Source organism: Python bivittatus, unplaced genomic scaffold (assembly GCF_059951505.1).
Source record: "Python bivittatus isolate LINGU-HERP-01145 unplaced genomic scaffold, Pbiv_v1 ctg000750_np1212, whole genome shotgun sequence".
Classification (NCBI taxonomy): domain Eukaryota; kingdom Metazoa; phylum Chordata; class Lepidosauria; order Squamata; family Pythonidae; genus Python; species Python bivittatus.
In genome coordinates, this window is record NW_028277102.1 from 753550 (window position 1) to 777851 (window position 24302).

The 24302-nt window shown below is 47.7% G+C and overlaps 1 protein-coding gene across 7 annotated transcripts; it reads right to left on the reverse strand.

The window, feature by feature from the left end:
- Nucleotides 1-556: 556 nt before the first annotated feature.
- On the reverse strand, nucleotides 557-23853 carry BAG6 (BAG cochaperone 6). 7 transcript variants are annotated; one of them, XM_088128592.1, is made up of 27 exons: nucleotides 23017-23137; nucleotides 21567-21611; nucleotides 19796-19903; nucleotides 18413-18530; nucleotides 17388-17611; nucleotides 16006-16059; nucleotides 13688-13762; nucleotides 13411-13586; nucleotides 13034-13163; nucleotides 12538-12735; nucleotides 12107-12383; nucleotides 11454-11540; nucleotides 11237-11344; nucleotides 10976-11088; nucleotides 10793-10877; nucleotides 9866-10212; nucleotides 8951-9278; nucleotides 7571-7740; nucleotides 7414-7467; nucleotides 6988-7090; nucleotides 6779-6903; nucleotides 6170-6316; nucleotides 4899-4958; nucleotides 3610-3756; nucleotides 3415-3522; nucleotides 1001-1147; nucleotides 557-867 (listed from the first exon to the last, which is right to left on the reverse strand). In XM_088128592.1, the coding sequence occupies exons 3-27, from the start codon at nucleotides 19871-19873 to the stop codon at nucleotides 769-771; spliced, it is 3558 nt and encodes a 1185-aa protein (XP_087984718.1). In that variant the 5' UTR covers nucleotides 19874-19903; nucleotides 21567-21611; nucleotides 23017-23137; the 3' UTR covers nucleotides 557-768. The 7 variants fall into 7 exon arrangements, with proteins under 7 accessions (XP_087984718.1, XP_087984722.1, XP_087984717.1 ...); XM_088128596.1 differs by lacking the exons at nucleotides 21567-21611; nucleotides 23017-23137 and adding an exon at nucleotides 23369-23853 and having other exon boundaries at nucleotides 17421-17611; XM_088128591.1 differs by lacking the exons at nucleotides 21567-21611; nucleotides 23017-23137 and adding an exon at nucleotides 23369-23853.
- Nucleotides 23854-24302: the final 449 nt, after the last annotated feature.

Sequence of the window (24302 nt, forward strand, 5' to 3'; positions counted from 1 at the left end):
ATAGTCCACCCCATCTTGAGGCCACATATCTAGTTTGACAGCAATGAATATTCTGTACCTCAGCTTGCTTTCTCAGCAAGAGAGGGGTTCTTATCAGAGGGGCCACTGTTCTGAAATACTCGTACGTTCAGATCTTCAGATTTACCCACACAAGTTCCTAAGTTTCAGAAGTTCTACAGATTGATTGCAATGAAAATATAGCCCAGAATCCGCCCCTTTAGCCAGCTCCTCACTAAATTCAGTGTCTGAAAACTGAGATCCCTCCCCTCTCTTGAGTCTGTGAAGGCTGCCTCTTGATCCTAGTCCTACCTGGACACACAATCACAAAATGCCTTGCGCTGTTAGTGCTGAACGGTGTATGATGTTTGATTAAAATAAAACTGAAGCACATGCTCCTTTTAAGCCTTCTGAAGAAAAGGCTGGCTACTGTATGAACCAGAAGCACGAAATGTGCTTGGCAAAAATAACGGCCAATTAATGGCGCTACAAAGCATGAAGTCCACAATACGTTGTGGGGGGAGGGGAGGAAGAGAAAAATATCACAAATACAACTGGATCCTGGACATGTGGTTTTATTTATTGATTTTGGCAGCAGCTTGGGCACTCCACAGGGGAAGAAAAGTCACTGCAACCATGGGGGAAAATAAATGGAAAGGAATTTAAATATTTGGCCTGAGAAAGGAGTGGGTGTCTGCGTGACGCACAAACAGTGGCAAGGCCAGCCTTTAAGAACCGGCCTCGGCCCCAGGCGTTTCTGGACAGCCCCTCTTACAAGTCCTCAGCCACAAAGGCCTGCTGGGCACTGGGAAACCGTTGAGGAGTGAAACTGGGATCAGTCTGAAGTCTCTCCTGCAGATCAGATTTCAACTGAAAAAGAAAGGTGGGGGGAAAAGCAGAGCATCAATCCCTTGGGCAGATACCCCTTTCTCTAAGAAAGCATCGCTGTTACCTGCCATTACACCCCCTACCCCACAGCCAAGAAAGAGGAAGCACAGCCCACCTGCTGCTGGTAGCTATCTTGCAACGCCGGTTCAGCAAGGTCTCGGTTCAGACTCTCAGCACTCGTCAAAGGTTTCACTCCGGCTACTCTCGCAGCTTTGTTGACGGCCTCTGACAGAAGTAACGGGGGGCCATCACCCTGCATTGTCTGCAAGGTTTTAAAAAAAACAACCACCTTCTAAGCAGCAACTAAACATATAAAAAGTAAGGTTCCAATAGAAGAGAATATCTGAAGCTCGGGGCCCAACTGTGGTGTTCTTAGCGCTCTCCGAACTTGGCTGAACCACACTCACACTGATGGTATTACCTAGTTGGGTTATGAAACGTCTGCAAACAAACAACCCAGCTCGGAGGGCACCAAGGACTCCATAAAATAAGGTTTTGCTGTAATTGGTGGCACCAGGGAGGACTGCACGCTTCAGAAGTGATTCATAGGACTTGCTTTGGAACTTGGGTGACTCTGTGAGCAAAGTGCCCTTCAGACTCACTGGATCGCTCAGAGCTTAATGCTCTGCCCAAACCTGAAAAAAAGACCTGCATGCTTTAATGAGCAGCAGAGCTGCTGCGCTAAAACTGAAACACTTCTGATCATTATTAAAGCATGCATAGCCCTCATATATGCACCTATAATATTTATTGTGTGTGTGTGTAAGTCTTTCTGTCTGTGATTATGCTATATGATATCTTCTCGGCTGCCATGTATTTTAATTTTTGTTTTATCCTAATTGTTTTTATTTTAATTTCGCTGTCCAGAGTCACCTGTTGAGCTGGGTGGCCATACAAATTGAATGAATGAATGAATAAAATAGATACACTTATGAAATCCATAAACCCAAGAAGAGCAGATGTCATGGACAGAACTGAAGCTCTCTGAACCCCCTCTCCATCAGCAGCAGACAAAAAACAAAGGGCCCTGCCCCAGTTGTAATAGCCAGGGGCGTCTAAATTGACCAGTGGATTTCACTTCTACGCGTCTGTCCCACTTTTATAGCCGCTAATTCAAGCTCAGCATTTCTCCTCTGACAAAGCAGACAAGGAATGGAGCTTTAACCCTTAAGACTGGCCCCCACCTTCAGACTTTTCTGGAAGGCCCTGAACATGTGGATTCGTCAGTGGGCCTGGGGACCCCAGGCTGATACAGAGCTGATCAAATGGTGAGTCTGAGTGTGTTGTTGCCACCAGGGGGTGGGCATAGGGTTTACTGGTTTGTATTATGGGTTTTAATTCTGTAAGCTGCCTGGAGTCACCATGTGTGAGTTGGGTGGCTGTATAAATTTGATAGACAGACAGACAGACCGGCAGACAAACCCTTTATCAAAGAGTCACTGGATTTTGAGAACAGAGTTTCAAAATCTTTGCTCGTTTGGTTTACCAGAGAAGGGAGGATCTGTGGCTTGCTGGTGACTGCTTTCCCCCAACAAATCCTTTCCATAGGGAAGTCAGAAATGAGTGTTCCCAAATGGGGGCACCGACAAAGACAACTGAGAAACATAGTAATAAAAACTAACTTAAAAATCCCGGAGATCACCAAGTACACACAACCTTCTCCAGACAAAGGCACTGGGAAGTGCTTGTCTTAAGGTGTAGAAGTCTTCAAATGGAACCTTACTACTGTTTTCAGGCAATCTTTCTCACACATGACAACTCACTACGGAAGTCTGAGTAGGGCTCTGACTCCACTTATTTGATCAGATTAACCAACTTTCACACTTTAAGGCACTAGGTTGGTTTTCACAGCAGGTGGCAACATCCAGACCACCTTATTTGACCTCAGAAAATAAGCAGGACCAGACCTCGCTGGATGGCTCCTTACTAGATTTATACCCCACCTTTCCTCCAAGTTCTCAAGGTGGCATATGGGGACCTCCCTTCATTTTATCCCCCAAACCAACAATCCTACAAGATAGGACAGAAGACTGACTGGGTTAAAGTCACCAAATGAAGTTCCATAAGTAAGGGCGGACTTGAAGTTGAGTCTCCCTTTTCCAGTCCAACAGCTTAATTGTACACTGTGCTGACTCTCTTATCCAGAGACTTCAGAGAAGGGGCCATAAGAAATCTCTAGGCCAGTGTTTCTCGTGGCTGGCTGGGGAATTCTGGGAGTTGAAGTCCACCCATCTTCAAGGTGCCAAGGGTGAGAAACACTGCTCTAGGCTATAGGTTAGATTGAGAAGCTGAAAAAAATACCCCAGAAGGCAACAGTGGCCCCCAAACCCAACAGAGTCTATGTGGGCACCAAGCTCAACCGAAGGGTGGCTTGCTTCTAATCCCTAGCTGAGTGAAATACGAGCTAGCTGGAGGCCAAGACAAACACTGTACAGCATGCAAGAGACCCGTGAATCAGGCTGGTAGGGGGCGGGGAGAAAACAGGCGACTGGCTGCTCCTGCCCACCCTCCAAGAGGGCCCGGCCTCACCTTGCGCCGCTTAGCTGGCATGCCGCTCAGATAAGCGTCACTGAGGGGAGGCTGTTGCTTGAGCTTGCGCTGGCTCTGGATGTCCTCCCGGATGATGGGCACCCACTCCTGGCAGAGGAGAAGGGGAGAGTAAAGATCTGCACTGGGAAGGATCCCTCCTCCCTTTGTTGCCCCTCTCCACCCCGGGGAACTCACGGGGGGCACAGCAGCGGCCCAGGGCTCCACATCAGGCGCAGGGGGCTCCCCTTGCTGCAATTCCTCATGTTCCGGCTCCCCTCCTCGCTGCTGGGGCATAGCTTCCTCTGCTGTGGTGGCTGGGGCTGGGGACGCTGCAGTATCTCGCTGCGAAGGAGAGGAAAGAGAAGGGACACGCTAAGAGCCCCACAAAGCCAGACCGGGCTGTTGCACCACGGTCCACGCGGGGCTAGCCTTGAAGCCTACTAATGAGCTGCCCTGCTTGATGGTGAGCTTCAGGGTGCGATTCCAGGTGCTAGTTATCAACTATCAAGCCCCACCCCGCACACAGGCAGTCCTTGAGTTAAGACGGCAATGGGGATTGCCAGGATTGCCATCGCGAAACAATGCGGTCGTAAAGTGCAACATCATGTGACTCTGAGACGTGTGAGTTGTTAAGTGGGAAGCAGTGGGAATCCCAGGTAAGGAGCACAGGGGTGCCGTGGGTGAGACTAAGGGAAGCCGGGTGCCGCACAAGTGAGGGAAGGAGACTGGCTGGGGGGGACTTGCAACATTCCCTGCTAGCTTCCCCACTGACTTTGTGGGTGGTGCAATGGCCACAACTTTGAGGAACAGTCATAAATCCCACTCGTTCAGCACAGTCGCAACTTTGAACAGTCGCTGAACAAGTAGTCGCTAAGTGAGGATTACCTGTAGTCTCTACCCATCCCACAGTCTGACAGAGCTGGCATGTTCTGTTTAAGTATCACCTGGTGAGACCCAGGAAGCTGACCTTTCTCTGTCATGGTGCCTGCCCTCTGAAACACCATTCCCTCAGTTTCATAAAGTTCCACCTCAGCCCCATTTCAACCTGGCTGTATGACCAGACTGTGGGTTAGAATGGGTGACAGACTTTTTACGGAGTGTTCTAGTTTTTTTAAAATGATTGCTGTTTTTTTCCCAGACTTTTTTTTTATGATATATTCTGTGTTTTTACTGGTGGCTACAGGTCAAGATGTAGAACCAAGAAGACTGATTGAAACTCCTACTTCTGCTACTTTTATTCAATGGTTCCAGAGGGGAAAACTTCATTCCTCCATCTACAGTGTAGAAGCAGTACCTCATGGTAAGGAGCCCCAGTCACAATGCATCCCACTTTTGAAAAATCTGAAGATCTCTACAGATACTAATCATCACCCACACCCTCCAAGCTCCACGATGACCTCCCACTTGTGTGTGAGTACATACCGAGATAAATCCATTGCACAGACTGCCAAGAGGTGTGCTGCCAAGCCCCTCCCACTGCATACCTGCAAGGTCTCTGGAGGCTGCTCTGCCACCTGGAGGTCCATGGGCTCTTCAGGAGCAGGCTGAGAAGATGCAAGGAGAAGGTATCAAATCCACTGTAAGTGCACTCGGGGTCTTTAACTGCCATCTTCTTCTTCTTCTGGGCCCTGCTCTGCTCCCACCCAGCTTCTTAGAGGCAAAGCAGTATTATACTGCAGGACCATACAAAATCTTAACTAGCTTCCAAAGGATTTAATTGCAAAAGAATTGAAGGCTGTTTTTTTTAAGTAGGTAAGAGATGCTAGGATTACAGTGACCATACATCCTTTATTATAAAGGATAGTCCTTTATTTCAGACAGCTATCCTTTAGATTTATTTATTTCTCAAAAACTCACTTTTGTCCTTTATTTTGGGAATTTCATTTAACTTTTACTATACAAATGGTACCACTTAATGCAGAGTCTTTCATTGTGTGAAAAATATGGAAACTGAATTGTCTTTTTAAAATAAATGTACGTATACTGCTTGATTTTAGATGTTTTCATTAGAACATGCATGTTTGTAATGCTTGGTTTTGCTCTTGAATTTTCCTTTATAAAGCAAGGTTATAAACATAAACAATTAAATATTTCTATCCTTATGAACCTCTTTCAGATTTGCCCCTTTTTCAGGTTTGTCCTTTATTTTTTCCAAGAAAATATGGTCACCATAGCAATGATGCACTCCAAATTTTCTCTGGATTCTGTGAACAATTTCCTAACCACACCTGACCACACATGCTCCATTATCACAATGCTCATGCTACTAATGATGCTGGCTTGTTTATTTATTGATTGGTCTGACTTCTATCCCACCACAATCATAGAAGACCCTTAGTACTTCACTATAATAAACAAAACATAATCATAAATCTTACAAATATGTTAAAACATCCCAAAGTAATACACGGCAGACCCCAAAAACCCTCTGGAAAAGCTGTTTTCAACTTTTTCTGGAAGAAAAATAATGTTGGAAGCAGATGGACCTCCAACGTGAGACTACTCCAGAGGGCTAGCCGCGTCACCGAAAAACACTTCCAGGCGTTGTCCACCCCAACCTCCCCCAAATGAAGAACAAGCAGCCACTTCTCCGAGTACAATTGAAGTTGGGCCAATTCCAGTGGGAAGATTACAGAAAGACTCAACTGTGCAGTCACCTCTGAGCCCCGAACCTTACCGGTCAGTCCACAAGCTCCAGGAATTCCTTTTCCTGCTCTTTTATCCCACTGATTTCATAATGTCCCTTAAATCTTACCTGTGGGAGGTCGCCCACCCTGCGGACATATGGCAAGATCTGTTCCTCTGTGACTGGCATGTGCTCCAGGATGACCTGCAAGCGCATACTCATCATAGTGGTGAGCCAGCTCACCAAGGACGGGTTCATGTCTGCTGACATCCGCCTCTGGTGCCAGGAAAGAGAAGAAAAGAAAACAGCCTTTGCTGTCAATCCCCAGCCTAAATGAGCAGCCATCCCCAACAAGGCAGATGTTTCCAGCAAATGTGCAAGACCTTACAGATAGCCACACGCCTGGACAAGTAACAGGGCCAGTTTCCTGGTTCATAAAACACTTTTCAAAGCTGGTGCTACTGGCCACACTCCAAAAGCTTCTTCGAATTATCAGAATCAGGAACCAAAAATGGTCTTTAAAAGTGGTGGACCACCTGCACTGACTTCCCAACTTGACTTCAGACATATCATCCTCGCCAAGCACCATCGCAGCACAGTGCATCAGCCTCCCCTCCCTTGCCTGCACTCTCCAGAATAGAGGTAGGTAGCAGCTTCATCCCCAGATTACACAAAAGAGTTCCCAGGTCCTCAAGAGACCCTACTCAAAATAGGGCAATTGCCCAGTTTGTCACTCACAATACGGTCATTGATGACTGTGGTGAGGGCCGTCTGCTCCCCTCGCAAGCAGTAAAGATTCAGCGCCAAGCACTCGAAGAGGCCCTGGTTACACAGCTCAAGCAGTCGGTATCCGAAGGTGTGATCTAGAAGAAAAAGTTGCAAACGTGAGAAAGGCAAGTTAAGAGTTCTCTCTGGAAAAGCCTTTCCCAATGCCGCCACCTTCCTACCAGTGCAGTGCAAGATATGCGTGGCAATGCGGTTGAACTGTTCCTGCAGGAACTCCAGATTGGTGCGGGTAATGTCAACCCCATCGTGAACTTGGACAGAGGCCTAGGGAAAAAACAGGTGACAGACCAAGACCAAATCAGGGTTATTGTCCTGAAACAGGAGGGAAAAGTCCTGGTGGGTGCAGCTTTAGGGGCACTGATGCAGAGTATCACAACTGCTTTTGGGGGCCTCACAAAAACATGGCGCACCTGGAAAATTGGAGCAAACTTACTTCTAGGGAATTTCTGCATTGCACTGCAGAGGTAGACAGATGTGCAGAGTAAGAAGAGGCGGCTGAACAGCAGAGCAGCAGGTTGGTTTCCATTCCCCAGCCCAAACCACACAGCCCCGGAAAAGCAGAGAAAGGAAAGTGGAATCAAACTTACAAAACTCTCCCGGACATACTCCTCCAAGCCATTAATCAAATTGTACGTGGCCATCTGAAAGAGCCAAAAGAGAGGGCGGTTATTAGCCCATGCAAGCGAGGAGCAGCAGAAAAAGAGCTGGAAAAGGAACATCCCGGCTAGGAGAAGCTCCTCTCACCCGGACGTTGCGGTCGGTGGGCTCCTGGCCATGCAGGTACTCTTCCCGGAAGAAGCGGCTCAGCTGGGGCTGAATCCGCTGCAGCGGCTGAAACTGGCCGTGAAGCAGCATCACCATGTCGACCATGGAGAAGTTCTGGCAGATCAAAGACAGCAGGTCTCCAAAGAAGCCTAGAAACAGACAGGAGCAAAAATAAAGAGGGGGTGCCACTGGCTCCCTCAAAGTCCTGGCCCAGGCCCACAGGATTGCTGGAAGACCCACAGCAGGAGCACAATGATCAGGCCCATGCAGTTCCTCAGGAAGAAAGGCCACAAAGAAATGGCTGGGCAAAGGAAGTGTAGTGGCACATGGGAAAGACCTTGGGAGACGGGCCGAAGAGACACTGCCCAGGGAATGGTCAGATAAGAGACAGCATAGCCCGCAGCTGGATAGTGGGAGGGGCAAGAGGCTCAGAAGGGTTAGTTTCTCAGGCTGTAAAAGAGACAGCGGGAGAATTGTATTTTCAGACTTGCAAGATTCTGTTAATGTAGCTTTACAATAAAGTAGAATTAGCTTATCTGGTCATGTTTCCTGTCTGGTCTACCTGGTAAGGCTGACAGGAAGGGAGGACCTTTCGGTCCAATGGCTACCCCAGGGGGAAAAGCAACAGGAGAGTTTCTGGAAGAGCAAGTGAAGACAGTGAGTATCTAAACTATTTTTAATTCCATCTCAGCCCCAGATGAGATACTGGTGGATAAACAATTAACCCTTAACATGAACTCTCATCTGCAGTACAAAACACACCTGCCTTGGAGAGCTAGAAAAAGACATTCCAAAGTAAACCATTTCCTCCTCCTCCTTTTTTTTTTTCTTCTTTTGACTACTCAACAGGGCTTTGGGATTGAGGCCATGGGGAGAAAGAGAATAAAGAAGACAGCAAGCCCAATAACCACAGAAGGGCCTTGGATTTAAGTCCCAGGGGCAACTGGGCCACCCCAAGTAAGTCAGCCTTTTATTTTAACCAGCATTTATTTTTGTTTTTATTGTAAACCGCCCAGAATCATTCATTGAGTGAGATGGGCGGTGATTAAATTTGAAATATAAATCTATATTTTATAGATATTTATAAATAAATAAATAAATAAATAAATATCACAGACTCGCAAAGAAAGAAGGGAAAAGACCCCTTTCTGAATTGGGAAATCTGCCTGTTTCTACATTGCAAATCTACATTGCCACAGGCCTCTGTTTAGAATCCTTCAGTGAAGGACCCGCCAAGACATGAGGCATCAAGAAGGCAAGCATTACAGGACCCAAATGACAGTCGAATCCTCAGGACCAGAAGCCAGCTTTATCCTACTTGGCCGCTCCCCACTGCTGGAGCAGCTACGGGTTCCTTACCCAGAGCACCCTCTGTGCCTGGCTCAAAGATGTTGCTGGTGCCACTCAGGCGCTGGATGAAGTCGGCAATGCTCTCCGTGCTGCCCTGCTGGGCACTGAGGGAGCCCATCATGGAGGAAAGCACCCCCTGGACCACGCTGGTGAAGAACTCCGGAGGCAAAGCATCTGCTGAGGCGCCACCACGGCTACCGCTTCCCAGGCCAGCCGGGATCCCCTCCGGTCCACTTTGGGGGGCCGAGGGGGGAGGGGGCGAAGGAGAGGCCGCTGGCTGTGGGGGAGGTGCTGTCTGCTCGGGAGGGTGTGGGGGGCCTCCCCCCATTTGCGTCGCCTGGGAGAAAAGAGAGAAGGGGAGATGGGTGTTTGGAAAGAGCGGCCATAGTTCTGGAGGGCCTTGGCCCAGCTTCTTCCAGCACGAAAGAGGAAAGACGGAAAGGGAGAAGAGCCCTGACAGATGGGGATCCAGAGAATTCGGCACCAGGATTTCTAGGGAAACCACCTGAGAGAAAGGATACTCATGAAGCGATTTCTCTGACAAGGCAGGATTCAGCCCCAGCATCTTCAGACCTACAGTGATTTCTAGAAACAAAAACGGAACCCACACGATGAAAAACGGCTTTGGGATGACCACTGTGCGTGCTTTTGGCTTAGCACTGGCCCAGGGCCTCTGTTCTGGGTTGGGGTTGATCTAGCAGGCCAGACAGGTTGTAATCATTCAGATAAAAGTCCCCGTTGAAATGCTCCTTCTTCTCTAAGCTAAAATGAGGAGAGGCAACTATTCTGCAGGGGAGGGGAGGGGGAGGGGGAGGGGGAGGGGGAGGGGGGGAGAGGAGAGGAGAGGAGAGGAGAGGAGAGGAGAGGAGAGGAGAGGAGAGGAGAGGAGAGGAGAGGAGAGGAGAGGAGAGGAAGCAGGCTCACCTGAAGGAAGTCTGTCATGCCTTGCAGAAAAGCAGGCACGCCTGGCATAGCCACAGTGATGGTGGGAGAGCCCACCCCAGCCACCCCAGCCATGCTGGAGCCTGCAGCCCCAAGGATGTTCCCCAGCAGTTGAGAGAACTGGAGTTCAGTGGCAGCTGCAGGAGGCTGGCCAGAGGGGATGGGCCCTCCGGGGGCCCCAGCTGAACTGCCCCCTGCAGCAGTCGTGGCTGTGTTGGTGGTGCCAGCGCTGGCTGAGGCTGTGGGAGGGGAGGCAGAGCTGCTGGTGCTGAAAGTAGCTTGGGTGCTGGCGGAGGGAGAGCTCGATGAGGAAGCCCCACTGCCTTGAGCTGGAAAGGAAAGACAGAGAGGGCTGCTGGGATCAAGCAAGAGCAGGAGGTGACAGACTACGCCCAGCCCACCATCAAGCCTTTCAAGATCCCTCGCTTACTCTAGGCGAGGTTGCTGTGGATTCACTTCCCTTCCCCAAGTAGAACCATCAACCACTAGGTCAGACGCGGACCCTGCAACTTCCTGTTCTTTTCCCCAACCCTCAAAGTAACCTAGTCCTCCATTCAGAGTAAATTTCTAGGCAAAGAAAATCCTCCCATTTTCTGGTCCATTAGTCAAATAACAATTATTGAGAAAAAGCTGCTTTGCGTATCAACATTTACCAGATCAGTGTTTCTCAATCTGGGCAACTTCCGGACTCCAGCTACTAAAATTCTCAACAGTGGCTGTGCTGGCTGGGGAACTCTGGGAGTTGAAGTCCGCCACAGTTAAGAAACATGGAACTAGACACACCATTATTTAAGTAACTAGATGAACCAGACACAACTCCTTGAAATAAGTTTCAAATAAACTCCCTCCTGCATCTCAAGATCCTCAGCCCACACTCTGGGACACTCCTGCTTCCTGTCTGTCACTTACCCACTATCACAGGCTGCATAAGAAGCTGTCCCACCAATCCGCTGATCATCTGGGCCAAGGAGGCATTCCCACCCAGGCCAGGGCCCTGCAAGAAAAGACGGTCGTTTGTTTTTCGAGAGAGAGAGACCGAAAGCACCACACAGAAACATCATCGCCCCAATCTCCAACCACTTTGGTCCTCACCCCTTGTCCTGCTGCCTGGGGAGGCCCTGAGTGGGTGGGCCGCACAGAAGGAGCAGAAGGTCTAGCAATCACTACACGTGTTGGAGCTGACGGGAAGCTGGGGACTTGCTGGCCTAGAGAAAAGAGGAAGAGAAAACATTATGACCAGGGCCTTAGCACGCCTACAAGGAGGCTTACCTCTTGGGGACCCCGCAGTTCCTCCCCACTCCCCCTTCCAGGAGGAACGCCCCTTGGATGCTCCCACCCCTCCCTTGCTGCTACCTGTTGCTGCCGAGGCTGCTGCTGCCATAGCTTGTTGTGTTATCTGGTGGGCTACTGCCTGCATGAACTCTGGCGGGAGGCTGGGAAGTGGCATGTGAGCACCACTACCTAGAGAGAAGCCAACAGAGCACAAGGCAAGATCAACAGGGCAGGAAGCAGGTCACGCACTGCCAGAGCGTGTCAGCTGCCCCAGGTTAGAGGGAACCGCTTTCCTTACCCATCCCTTGGGAGTGTCCAGCTGGACCAGCAGGTCCCATCGATGGCACTCCACCGGAACTACCGCTACCCAGCTGGGAGCTGGAGTCTAAAGAGGGAGAAAAGCAACTGGGACTCAGGAACGAAAGGCCGCCTGTTTTGCAGATCAATTTCTCCCATGCCGTGTCCTCTGGATAGGCTGGATTTCAATTCAGGTAACAACCCCCACCCACCCAACTAACATGGCTTTAACCAAAGTTCAGCAAGCTGTTTTTTTTTTCAAGATGCCAAGAAGCGAGGGGGCAGAGAAGAATATTATTTGAGCCCCCTCTTCTTCCCCTCACTGCATCCTATATAACAATATAACTTTTGCTCCACATTTTTTGTCAACTGAAATGAAGTGGGAACATGTGGGGGAAAAACTGAAATAACATTTGGCATTACATTTTAACTGACTAATTTAATACCACAAATGAAGACTACTAATGAGTGCGATCACTTTAAACACTGAATCAGAAAGTACATACTTGGGCCCCACTTTCACTTCTGGGGACCCCAGCATTTTTACCCGCTCTATCCTCTCTCCAACCTGCACACAAATGGCCAGCTTTCGGAAATAGGTCACTGACAACCTTCAGAAACAGGCCCCGTCTCCATCAGGTCTCCCAAACTCACCTTGTATGTTCATGTGCATCATGACCACAGGCTCGACCGTCTGGTGTGAAATGCGGATTACACGCGGGTGCCCTGTTTGAGAGGCCTGCGTCTGAATAGGGGTGACACCTGGGGAGAGGGAAGGAGGTGAGCCTTCGGATGGCTGGGTTGATTCAACAGGGCTGGAGGTGCGAGGCTGGGCTGGAGGTGCAGCCGGGGCAGTTGCAGAGCCTTCCAAGTTGGTCTGGACAGTGCGACTACCGTTGCCCGTCATGGTGACTGTGGTTCCAACGTTAATCTGAAGCAAGAACACAGGGTAAGAAGCAGAGTGTCTTTGGATACTCCCTTGCTGAACCGGGTCACCCTGCCTTGGGAACGAGCGTTGTGCCCCAAGCCATTTCTGTCTTGAGGAAAGACACCCAAATCTGGCCTCTTTGGGGCCAAGTCCTCACCTGGATGGGGATGGCAGCTTGTTGTAGAACCATGGGAGCCGCGTAATGGGACATCGGCCGCACCACGTGGAGGTGGCGGGGGGCGCTGCAGGAGAGGTTGCAGCGCAAGTCCGAGAGCGCTACGAAGGTGTTACCCAGAAGGCGCAGCGATTCCCCCACCAGGTTGATGATGCGTTGGTCCTCTTCACGCCCTTCCGTCTGGCAAAGGAAAGGCAGGGGAAGTTGAGGGAGCCAGAGCAGGTTTTCCATTCCTTACAAAGCCTAAAAATCACTCAAAGGCCTTGCTGGATCAGATCAAAGAACTACTGAGCCCAGAACAAAGGCCTCTGGAAGCCCACACCTTCAAGCGAAGGCCAGATGAAAATGGTTCAGATGTAAAAAAAACCATTGGACTAACTTTGGAAACCCAGCAAATCCAGAAATAAGTCAAGAGGTGAAAGGGTAGCTTCCCAGGATAGAGGCTCATTTTCAGTTTTCAGAACCAGACATCTCTTACGTTGTTGTTATAGTCGGCAGTGCCGGCAGTTCCCAGGACCTCCTCGTATCTCTGCAGGAAGGGCTGGAGTCTGCTTTCCAACCCACGTAGTTCCCCGAGGACTTCCACATACTCTCCAGGTGATGGGTGGCTATGGGGACAGAGGAGGGCCCTCATGCTCAGTGCCTGCCCCTTGCCTCCTCTGGGACACAGCCAGTCTCCCTCCAGCCCCTCAAGGCTGCCCCTCTACCATCTTGGCACAGCACTCCTCTATGGCTTCCACCCACAGTTCCCCCTGCCCCAGTCTGCAGCACATGGCTGGTTTCCCTTTGAAAGGGGGATTCCACCCAGCCCACCCAAGATAGTTCTTGTATCTCTTTGGTGGGCGGCCTCCTTACTTGGGGGCAGCTGCCTCAGCCCCAGGGGGCGGCTCGCTCCCAGACGGTGGCGTCTCCTCTGCTGGCGTGGGCTCCCTGGGAGGCTCAGATTCAGCACCTGCCATTGGCTCCCTTTCCGTGGGGCTGGCAGATGGCGTATCCTCTGGTCCCGGGGCAGCATGGTCGCTGGTACAACCCTGAAGAAAAGGGACCAGTGACGTCCAGGGCCTGGAAGGTGTTTCCGGGCAGCGTTTCTACATTCCTGCTTCACGTTCCCCAGGGCTAGAAATTCACTCACCTCTAGTCGGTTCAGGATACCTTGAATGTCCCGTAACATATGCTGGGCCATAACAAGACGGACACGAGGTTCACTCTGCAAGGAGGAAAGAAATGCCCATTACCAAAAGGAGGGACCCACCCTGACAGAACCCCCTTTCCCTGCTTCAGAACTCCTCCAGCCCTGTAGATCCCTCCTTGGGTACAACAGACTCTACCCACTTCAGGGTTTCCTTAAGGCCAGACCCATGCCCTCCTGTCCTCCCATGGCTGAATCCGCTCACCCCACACCCTCTTTCCAAATCGGCCCTCATCCCCCCTCCTTGCCAGTTTTATTTCCCAGCATGCTCTTCCGCTTGGGTCTACTTGGTCCCTCAAGCCACACGTTGCCTCCCCTGGCCATAATGGCTCTGCTAGGCCCTCAGGCAGGAAGACCCCACTGTGCTACTAAAACAAAACCTCCGTATCTAACAGAAAAGGCAGATGGGGGAGCTAATAACCTTTGAGTACGGAGACATCAGGCCTTCCATATCACAGTGCCCCCATTTCCCCCATCAAAGGCCCAATGAAGCTCCTCCCTGAAGCTCTTTAGGATGCAAAGAAAAAGGCTTTTTTACATCATTGCTGAGCTGCAAATGCTTTCTGACTGAGGGTCTTTGTGACTTTTGGTTCCTCTCTCTTATTTCTCACACTGAGATTCAATCATAGGACCCACTCAGGCCTTCAGCTGGTATCTGACTGGATCTATACGTCAACTCCATTAACACAGCCATCCCAAGTATGAGCCCACCATCACCCCCAGTCAGCATCGTGACGGGATGGAGTTCACAGAAGCTGCACTGGGAGGGCACTAGCCTGGGGAAGGCTGGTATAAACAGTCCTCAATTCCTTTCTTTTAAAAATGAAAAATGCAGTTAGGTTTCTTGGGCATTCCTCCAAAGAAACATAGAAGACGTCCTATGCAAGACCCTGAACTTTGTACCCTTGGGGTTCAATGCTTCGGAATGGCTGCTAAGGAAACGAAACAAGGGTTGGAAAGAACCCTATTCTTCGTCAAGAAGTAGCCATTGGCCAAAAATGCCTCTGGGCAGAATGCTGGATTGGTTAAATATTAACCCATGAGAATTCATATCAGAAATTTTAAAAAATGATGTATAATTGTTACTGGAAAAAACCCAGCTGTAATTAGCCATACCACTCTGCGGCCTTCCTGGAATTATGGGTGGCCTAGAGGGCAGAGAGGGAGGGGGGGGTCTTCCAAACAAGGTTAAGAGCAACATGTCACAAGCAGAAAGACTAGAGAGGGCAATCCAAAGACCCCAAAAATCACACTATGGAAATTCAGTGGCAAGTCAGGGAATCTGACAGAACAATATTTTTTTATGAAGAACAAGGAAAATAGGCCTCTTAAACAAAAAGGACAAAAGATCAAAATGTTTTGGGCCAGCCACTCTGGTGACATCACCCACTACATACTTCGTTGCAGAACAATTCTTATGTGGCTCCTCACCACAAAAAAGTTGCTGATCGCTAGCTCCTTCCCTTGATAAAGGAAATGCTTTCTCCAGTATTCTCAGTCTAGAATCTGGTGTCTTGCCTTCCAGCAGCTCATTCAAGCTGTCAGAGGCCCCAGACATTATACCCTCTTGAAAGTTCAGCTTTGGAAAAGATGGCACTTAGCCATCTGACCAGGGAGAGGGGCCAATTTACACACAGCTGGCTAGGCTGCCTGCTGATTGTGAAATTCTTTGCATAGTTTTTCAAATATATCCTCCAAAACTGGAGCTATCCCCTGCACAGACCCAATCCCAAGGACTAGAGGTGTGTGCAAAGCAATACAATTTGCCTTCACCACATGAACAAAGCTCCAACGGTAGCTATCCTTCCTACCCAAGTGCCCAAGTTGGCAGTTGGTTGGCAACCACTGCCCAGGTCACTGGCTTCATGATGACCCCTTGCCAGTTATTCTGTTTTGTAGGCCAGCAGACAAAGTTAGCCCATGCCAATCCTGGAAGGAAAAGGGTAGAAATTCTCTGGGTAGACAGGGTCTAGGGGATGAATCAGGACTGCTGCAACTGAGAACACAGGAAAAGGGTACACTTCCCAAGTCAAGTCTGGCAGAGATGATGAGCAAAGGGCTCATCCCTGCAGTTACATTACTCAGAAATCTCCATAAAACAATAAAAAAAAATGTTTTTTAAAGAAGTCAAACAACAAGCTAAGCGACCTCTCGATTAATCAGATCTCCTTACATCATGCTACAGTCAAGAGTCTCACCCACATATCTAATATATCCTCTAATTTTTACATTAAATTCTAGTCTTCCCAACCCACTTGTACCTGTATAGGAGCCTGGTCCATATTTATATGAACATCCACAGACGATCCATCGTTCTTTGGAAAGCAGGGGGTGAGAAATGGAATAGACAGGAAAAAAATTAAAAGGAACAAAAAAAAAAAGAGGTAGATGCAGGAGAAAAGGACAAAACAGAGCAGAAAGGAAGAAAAAAAAAACCCAGTAGATCAAACTGCCACATCATTCAAGGCTGCTCCCCACCCAGCGTGGTAGGTTCTTGAAATTACACAACACTTGAAAGATACTTTCTCAAAATAATTCTGAATACCAAAGTGTGCTTCTCATGAGATTCTCTCTTGCACTCTTCTCAACATGTTTATGCTCCTGTGAAATCATGGCATATATCAAGATTCCAATAACCTCCCAAACCACATCGGTGTAGGAGTAAAACGAAGCAATTTCAAAATGAATCACAACTTCCAGAGGGAATTTTAGAATTCTTTAGCTAATTTTTGTTTCCTTTATTTTTTTTTTCCACACACCAAAAACAAATAATTAGAAATGTGTTTCTGAAAAGATGGTCTGGAATTCTTAGGCTGAAATCCAACACACATCTATTGGAGGTAAAACGCACTGACTTCAGAGGGGCTTAATTCCAAATGAGCACACTCAGAAACATGGATCCTCAAGGACGTAAATCATGTAATAAACGTCCCTAACCTTTATCATTCAAAGCATATTAACAAGCATGTGTAATTTCAGAAAGGGCCCTTGCAATACCTCATTGATTCCTGCTTTGCTGCCACTCTGTTAGCAAATATAACCCCAAACCTTGTTTAAGATGATACAGGCTACCCGGGCAATCATCAAGTCAGGAATACAGAGAAAGAGACGAGAGAGAGAAAGTTGTTCCTGACCAGCCCCCAGTAGATATACCTCCAGGACTGTCATTTCTTAGTCTGGAGGACTATTCTTTTAGATCTCCCAAGAAACAGGGAGAAGGTCCTGTGGGTGACTCAAACCTACTTCAGATCTCCTTACATCATGCTACAGTCAAGAGTCTCACCCACATATCTAATATCCTCTGTCCGTATCAGCTGCACCACACACAGAAATCACAAAGCCATGTGGTGAGGCCATGGAGGGACAGCCAGACTAGGCTTTGTTCTGCTTGCACCAAAGTCATTCGAAACACATGTCTCAAACTCAGAAATGACAGTTCGAGGACAGCTGGCACTGACTCCACTCTGTGCCAATGCAGACAGGAAGAGCCCAAAGCTAATAAGCACCCCCTTCATCCCCCTCCCCACATAGCAGCATACCAGCAAGTCCTTCCTCATTTGATTAAGGGGAAGGGGCTAAGCGTTACGGGGAGCCCGATACTTCCCCTTGCCCTGCAGCGGAACACTCTCTGGCTAAAACTCACTTGTGTGGGTGGCTGTGGGTCCATAATGCTTACTGGTAAGTTGAAGGTTCCCACCATAACGTAGCTGTTGGCATTGCGGTCATGGACAGTGGAACCTGACCCGCGGGGTCCTGTGTTGTTGTGAGGGACAGAGGACAAGCCTGCTCCTGAAGGCCCCCCCAAGGAGGGAGACTGGGCCTGGGGAGGTGCGCGTTCCACCAAGTGGATAACTTTGCCTCCAACATCTGCCAAAAAAATGGGAAGTGTGATTAGATTTCCTTAACACTCCACATTCCAAACCTGGCTGGCTTTAAACCCCAACCTAAGAACTGTGCATCCGTGCAGGGCTTTGATCTGCATTTCACCAACCTCCAAACTGCTGATGCTTCTGCTGCAATTCTATGCCCCCTTATCTGGACCTGAACACCTGAATAAGTAAGCCTGGATTATACAGTGAACCATTCTTAAACTGTAGAGCTTGTCCATCTCTTGCAAATATATGTAAGGAAGCCTAGACTGCTTTTTTTTCCTTCAAAAAGAAAGGGGGGGGTGTAAATGAAAAGCACCCTCAGGGAATTTAACTAAACTGGCTAGCTGCAGAGATTCTTACCCATTTCCGTACCAGCTGTTTTCTTGCTCAAAACTTACTCGTCCTTAATCAGGGACTGAGATAAAGGCATGTCCAAAATGTACATGTGTACCTCTAGCAAGAAAAAAATTGGTAGGGAAAGAGGCAACCACTTCCTTTCTCTGTTTAAAACCAGAATCTCTCAAGACCGTTTTCAAACTTTTATTTCAACACTTTTGGACTCCACTATAGCCCAGCAGTTATGAATCTCTGCCAAAATAATTCAGGAGCAAGCACATTTCACAAAATATGCATTTCATTCTAAACAGCCTTTCTGGAAAAGAACCACTAGTATTTTGGGGTGTTTTTCCCATCACGCACTTCATCCATGGCCATTCCCTGGGCCAGAACCCCTCATCGTCTTCCAACTCTTCCCTGTTCACTCCAACCCGCAGCCTTCTCCTGGCTCCCTACTCACTGTATTCTTTCAACTTCTTGTCATCTTGTAGGACTCTCCCTTGATAGATGAGGCGTTGCTTTTCGGAGGGAATGTTGACTGAGCCCGCAATGTGCTCCTTGAACTCTTTCACTGTGATCTACAGAGCAGAAGTAAAACTGAAAAAAAAAACCAGGAGGAAACTCTTCCCACTATTCATTTGCCAAAACCTGGTCCCTCTATGGCATCTGCCCAAGAAAATACGAACAAACCAGGAAGTTCCTCGCTTCTATATAGTGCCAGCACACTGTGTGATCTAGAACACGAGTGAAAATATATACTGTACAGAGAGAAGGAAGCATAAAAAATGCAAGTGCCAGAGAATCATCCAGCTGTGGCAGGTACAATGTTATAGAAATGTCACAGAAGTCCTGGAGGGTGTCAGGATTTGGATGAGGCAAAGCAAGTTCAGATTAAAACCTTCCAAGACCAAATCAGCAAATATCTGGCCATTGGTCCCAGTAGTTGAGATGGGATCATACTGCCGCCCCCAAGAGTTGATTCACGGTAGGGGAATCCTCCTGAAATTTTGGCTACTGCTGCCAATAAAACAAAGTTGCTCATGGCAACAAGTAGCCATGAGCAACTTCAGACCAGACCAGCCCAAAGAATATGTCTCCATGTTCACCAGTCTGCAGAAAGGAGGTTCTGCTGCCAGTGGAACATTTGCAGTACCGCTTGCCCTGTAAAACCTAACTTGCCCCCGTGGCATACAGGGGTTCTTAAAAATACAATGGCCATTCCCCTCTAACAATCCCAGATGTTTAACAGAAACAATAATTATTATTATTTATATGCCACCTGACTCCCAGCAACTTGTTTTAAATACATTAGTTTTAAATGAGCTGTATATATAACTTTCAAAGATAAATAAAAGTTGCCTGACTACCCCATATCCTGTACCAGATACCTCAAATAAGTACAGGCAATTGGGACCAGCAACTCGGTCATTAAGGGAAGCGGGCACCCAGTGAAAGCCCAACTGTGCTTATGATCTTACTTCAGCTTTCCTTTGTTTTACAGACCTGAGAACATCGTAAATGTGAGGACTGGTCATAAAGTTACTTTTTCATCACTGTCATAACTGCGAAGAGCCACTAAACTAGGCAGTTCCTAAACAAGGACTACCTGTATAATTTCTTGTTTCCTAGTGGGATTAAATATAACTGCACTGTTCCACCCCACACTGGCCTGCAGGTTACTGCATTTGTCCTTCACACCAGCCCCCTCCAGAATTCTCTTATATTTCTTCCTGGCCAGCAAATAGGCTCAGGGATACCAACACTGCTGAGATATACCAGTCCAGACATAAAAGCAACACTACCATCTACTTTCCGGCTGCAATCCAAATTTAGGGGATCTTACCTCTTCCTCCACTGTGAAGGTCCTTGTCTGAGAGTCCAAGGTTTTTATCATCACCTCAAGGTTCTCTAACTCTGCCATGGTAACCACCAAATGCTTTTTTAGATCTTTCTGTAAGAAACAAGAAAACTCGTAAATTTCATTCATGAAGATTGTAACTCAGAGGTTTAGTATTCCCAGAAAATGGAAGAAATATCTAAGAAATAAGAGAGTTGCTTTTCCAAGTGGCTCCTTAGACTGTGTTTTAGGGAAGTTTTATATAAAAGCCATCATAAACCATAGGGTGTATGATCAAACTGTAAAATTAAAAAAGTACCATTTTACATTCTTATTTAGAGCATAATACAAAACATATATAAGAAAAAAAAAGGTAAAGTGAATCTGAAATCATTTCACACCGACTCTGAATTGTCCCTCTGGGGAAAGATCCATTCCTAACCCTGTCAATGTTACCCAGAATCCCAGCAGCTTAACTCTCTAGTGCCAGAAATTTGAAGCAGTATTATGACAAACATCTACGATTCTGCCAAAAATCAGTGACAGCTGACTGGAGACTTCCACTTTTCTAGAAAAGCAACTACACTAATAATGGCACTAAATAAGGAAAAACTGTTAAGATTTCTTAAAAACACATGTTTGTTGAGAAATTGTGTTTGGGAAATTTGAACTTTACTCCTTAGATACAACTTGTTCCATCTTCTGATGGCGTCAAGCCTTACCAGTAGTAAATATTTTAAACTGGTTATCTGTTCCCTGTTCTGCCTCATGGTGACAGCTTTGTAGTCCATTAAAAAAACCCTACCATGTGGCACCTTAAAGGATACTATATAAGCCCTCACCAAAATCAGCCTATTTCATTCTATACATAATATTTCCTTAACTCAGTGACTAACTATAAAGAAAAATTATAAACAAAAGAGCCAAAAGGCTTGCAATATTTTGATACTAAACATTAATCTGTATATATCTTGTATACTTTTTGGTGCTGTAGAGAAATCTCATAGGTCACACATCTTACATTTTATCTCCTTTACCTTTATACCGTACAAAGAGTACATGCATTTCTGCTATTCAGAGAAAATGACTTCTGCCCACAAGACCTTATGCCACAATAAATCTGTTCCTTTCTTATGTTTCCTTTTACTATTCTGTCCACACCACTCCTACTGGCCTACTATAATTACTACATATTTCTTGTGCACTTAAGAAATTTCTTGTGCACCTGCTCTTCATCAACTGTTTTGTTTCCAGGTTTGCCTAAAGCTTGCATCTCCTGCAACAGCAGCACCGAAAACATTAAAAAATGTACACCTGGGAAGGATTGAAAGGTATGTTGCAGTGCAAAAATCTTAGCTCAACTATCCATTATGAGTTTTATTTAGGAGTTTGGAAAATGTTCTGAACCCAAAACTGGCCCATTCAAGGTTGGACCATTTCTAGGATAATGTTGTAGGGTCAGAATACTCTATGACAGAATATTCGGCATATCCATAGTTTCACTGCATACCTTGAATGTGAGGAAGCAGAACAAATTTAAAGGTCAAATTCTAAGTACTCTTGAGAGTAAGTCCTAATGACCATTGTAGGACCTAATAAACAAGATTTGACTAAGTATAAAGTCTCCCTTCTTCATGGAGGAAAGCTCTCTAATAACTCCACAAAACTGTCTAGCCACCAACCTATATATGCTTAGGTTAATCATATTTGTGGCCTAGAAGAAAGGTGAAATCCATTTATGCAGTGACTCCATGGTCTGGAAAAAATTCTAACTGACCTCCAGTGACCTGACAAGCAGCAATTTAAAAGATGATCTAAAACCCTAGGATGGAAAACAGGAGAAAGAAAACACAGATTACTAAAATGTTCATTTAAAGAAAAAAAGATATTTCTGCAGTCCTACTCCTTGGAGGAAACTAGATTTAAATAAATATTTCGATGTAAATAAATATGCATGAAAAAATTATCCTTCAGCTTTATAAACAGATAAATGAGACTACAATTACCCATTTGCTAATAAAAGTAATCAGAAATCAATGTTACTAGATAGGAAACCTGGCTAGGATTAGGGCTGCTGAACCTCATTCTGCAAAGCATAGGGCCTAACATTCCTTACAACCTTTCATCTCCTGGCAGCCATTACTGCCTTTTCCAGAAAGGATTAGGTTCAAATCCCTTCCCAACCATGAGGCTCACTACGTAATCCCTCTAATTAAGTCACAGTATGTTAACTACCTAAGTACAGTATCTTGAGCTCCTGGAAAAACACCTCACATCTTTCTTGGTTCACACCGTCTGACCTAGAGCCTAACATTGCAATTTTTTAATCAACATTTTTTTCCAGTGCCAGGAGTTTACAAAGTAAGCCATTAAAGAGCTCTGGGAATAAGCCCATGCTCGTGTCTAAGTAGTGTTTTATCAATAGAAAATCTAAAAGAGTTTAGAGTGGATTCAGCCCATCTCCCCAAACCCGTATGGATGAGAATAAAATGTCCTCTAGGCCAAGCAGCAGAATTTGCCCATTGTCTCCTTTCAGTTCAGAACGGCGGCGGTTTCTCCTCTCCGACTTGCCGCGTGCCTAACACCTCATCGGCAGGAATACTGTACCTACCTACCCAAAAAGCACACCAAGACTCCTAGAGAGCAACCCTTTGCCACCACCGACAAAAGGAAGGCGCACCCCCAGACTCCAGTCCAGCCACTGGACCTTCTGCAAATGGGGAGGCAACCGACCCTCCCCATCAGCCCGTGGTCCAAACAGGGCTAGCGGGGCTCAGCCTGAACTGTGAGCGCTCGGCCTCCTCCCAGGGCAGAGGCAGGCCAAGCGGCGGTCGTCCCATAAGCCCCCGCCAGTATGACTCCTATCCAAGGATGAGCCGCCCTCTGGGGGAGATGGGCGGCATACAAATTTAATAAATTAATTAGTCAATGATGGGGCCTGTTGCCCGCAACATCTGGAGGACCATCATTTAGCAAGCCTGCTTTAAGGCAAAGATCACACGGCTGCTAAGATGCAGAGCCTTTTTCTTCGCTCCCCATATCGTCTTCACCCCATATGCCGCAGACTACGAGACATTCCCACGCAGCTCTCCATACCCTACGCCTATTTCACAGGGTACGATCGTAAAGAGGCAAAGCGCTGGCAGCCTTTACACCACAAGTCGGCCCTCTGACAACACGAGGACCCCCCCCGTCCCCTCCACTCCCTCCCCCCTACGATCTGTTACCCCGAACCCCTCCGTCCTTTCACTTCCCGTCAAACAGGAATCGACTCCAGCACGAAGCTTCCCCTTCCGCTTCCACAAAAACTTCCTGCCGAAGGAAGGAAGGAAGGGGAAGGGGAAAAAAAAACCAGAAGGGGAGCCCTCGCTCCATAGAGTTAGCAAACGAGAGGAAAACGATACACTTCCGGGTCCCCTTCGCCGATCTCAGGCTGAACGTTACACCCAAGGCGAGGCCCAAAGAGGCGCGGTCGCCGTGGACGGGCTGGGGATAGAAGCAACGCCGTTCCGACCGGGATTGTAAATAAGGAGGCAGTTTTGATGCCGGAAATAGCGGGCCTGTTTTCACTCTACCCACCTCTACCTCTATGATCTACGCTTGCGTTGATGCGATTCCCTGGACTCTAAAATGGCAGTACTTCCGCTTCCCTCCGCGGCCACAGGCGAAGGAGGTTCTCCGATTGCCGAATTCTCCCTCCGCAGCTCCTTTCCCACGAAATCCTGCTCCGAAGCGGGCGTTGGGGCCAAACAGCCGCCGGCCTCGCGGCTGGAGCGGCTCCTGCCTTCCGAAGCTCCGCGTTCCCGGGCTGTTTGCCACTACGCATGCGCGGGGAGCCCGCTAAGCCCCTTTACTTGCGACTATTCCATTTCCCATTCGTAGTTGCCTAAAGGAGTGCCCGACGCTTCTCAATTTAAAAATTCAGTAGGAAAAGAAAAAAAAAATCCCAGGTGCTGATAATAGTTTCCTCAGCCCTGTTTAAAAAAAAAAACACCTTCCTCAGTTCATATACTATATACTATTTAAAATAATTGTAAGCATCTGAACTGAGGTAGCACGGCCAAAGGAACGTCTTAGCCGAGCCTCGGACGCGGTGGGAGGAGCCAAATAGCTTTACGTCCGCGCGCTCTTGAGATGACATAACACGTTTCCTATGAGGTAGGAAAGGGGCCGTTAACAAAAAGCGGAGGGGGTCGAACCCTTGTGGTCGCCATGTTATTTAAATTAGGAAAAGCTTATCAGCCCCCTCCCCGCTTGCAGGCCCGGGAAGGGGAAGCCTAGTTCGCCATCTTTGTTGCGGGTTTCTCTCCCTCTAACATGAAGGAAAAGGAGGGGGAGAGCTGTGGGAGATAATACTGTATGAAAAACTGTCATTTCGCCTCCATCGTTGTCTTCGCTCGTCGCTTAGCAACGATTGGCCAATGGGAACGGCTGCAAAAGCCTGCGCCTGTTGCTCTAATGTTTTGGATGACTAAATCAGTGTCATTAAGGATGTTCGAAAGAGGGATCTCCC

Coding starts and splice junctions, on each gene's coding strand:
- BAG6 (XM_088128591.1), bottom strand. CDS start 19,873: ATGGCAGAGTTAGAGAACCTTGAGGTGATGATAAAAACCTTGGACTCT. Junction 18,531..19,795: donor CCTTCACAGTGGAGGAAGAG/GTAAGATCCCCT, acceptor TCTGCTCTGTAG/ATCACAGTGAAAGAGTTCAA. Junction 1,148..3,414: donor TGCCAGCTAAGCGGCGCAAG/GTGAGGCCGGGC, acceptor AAAACCTTGCAG/ACAATGCAGGGTGATGGCCC.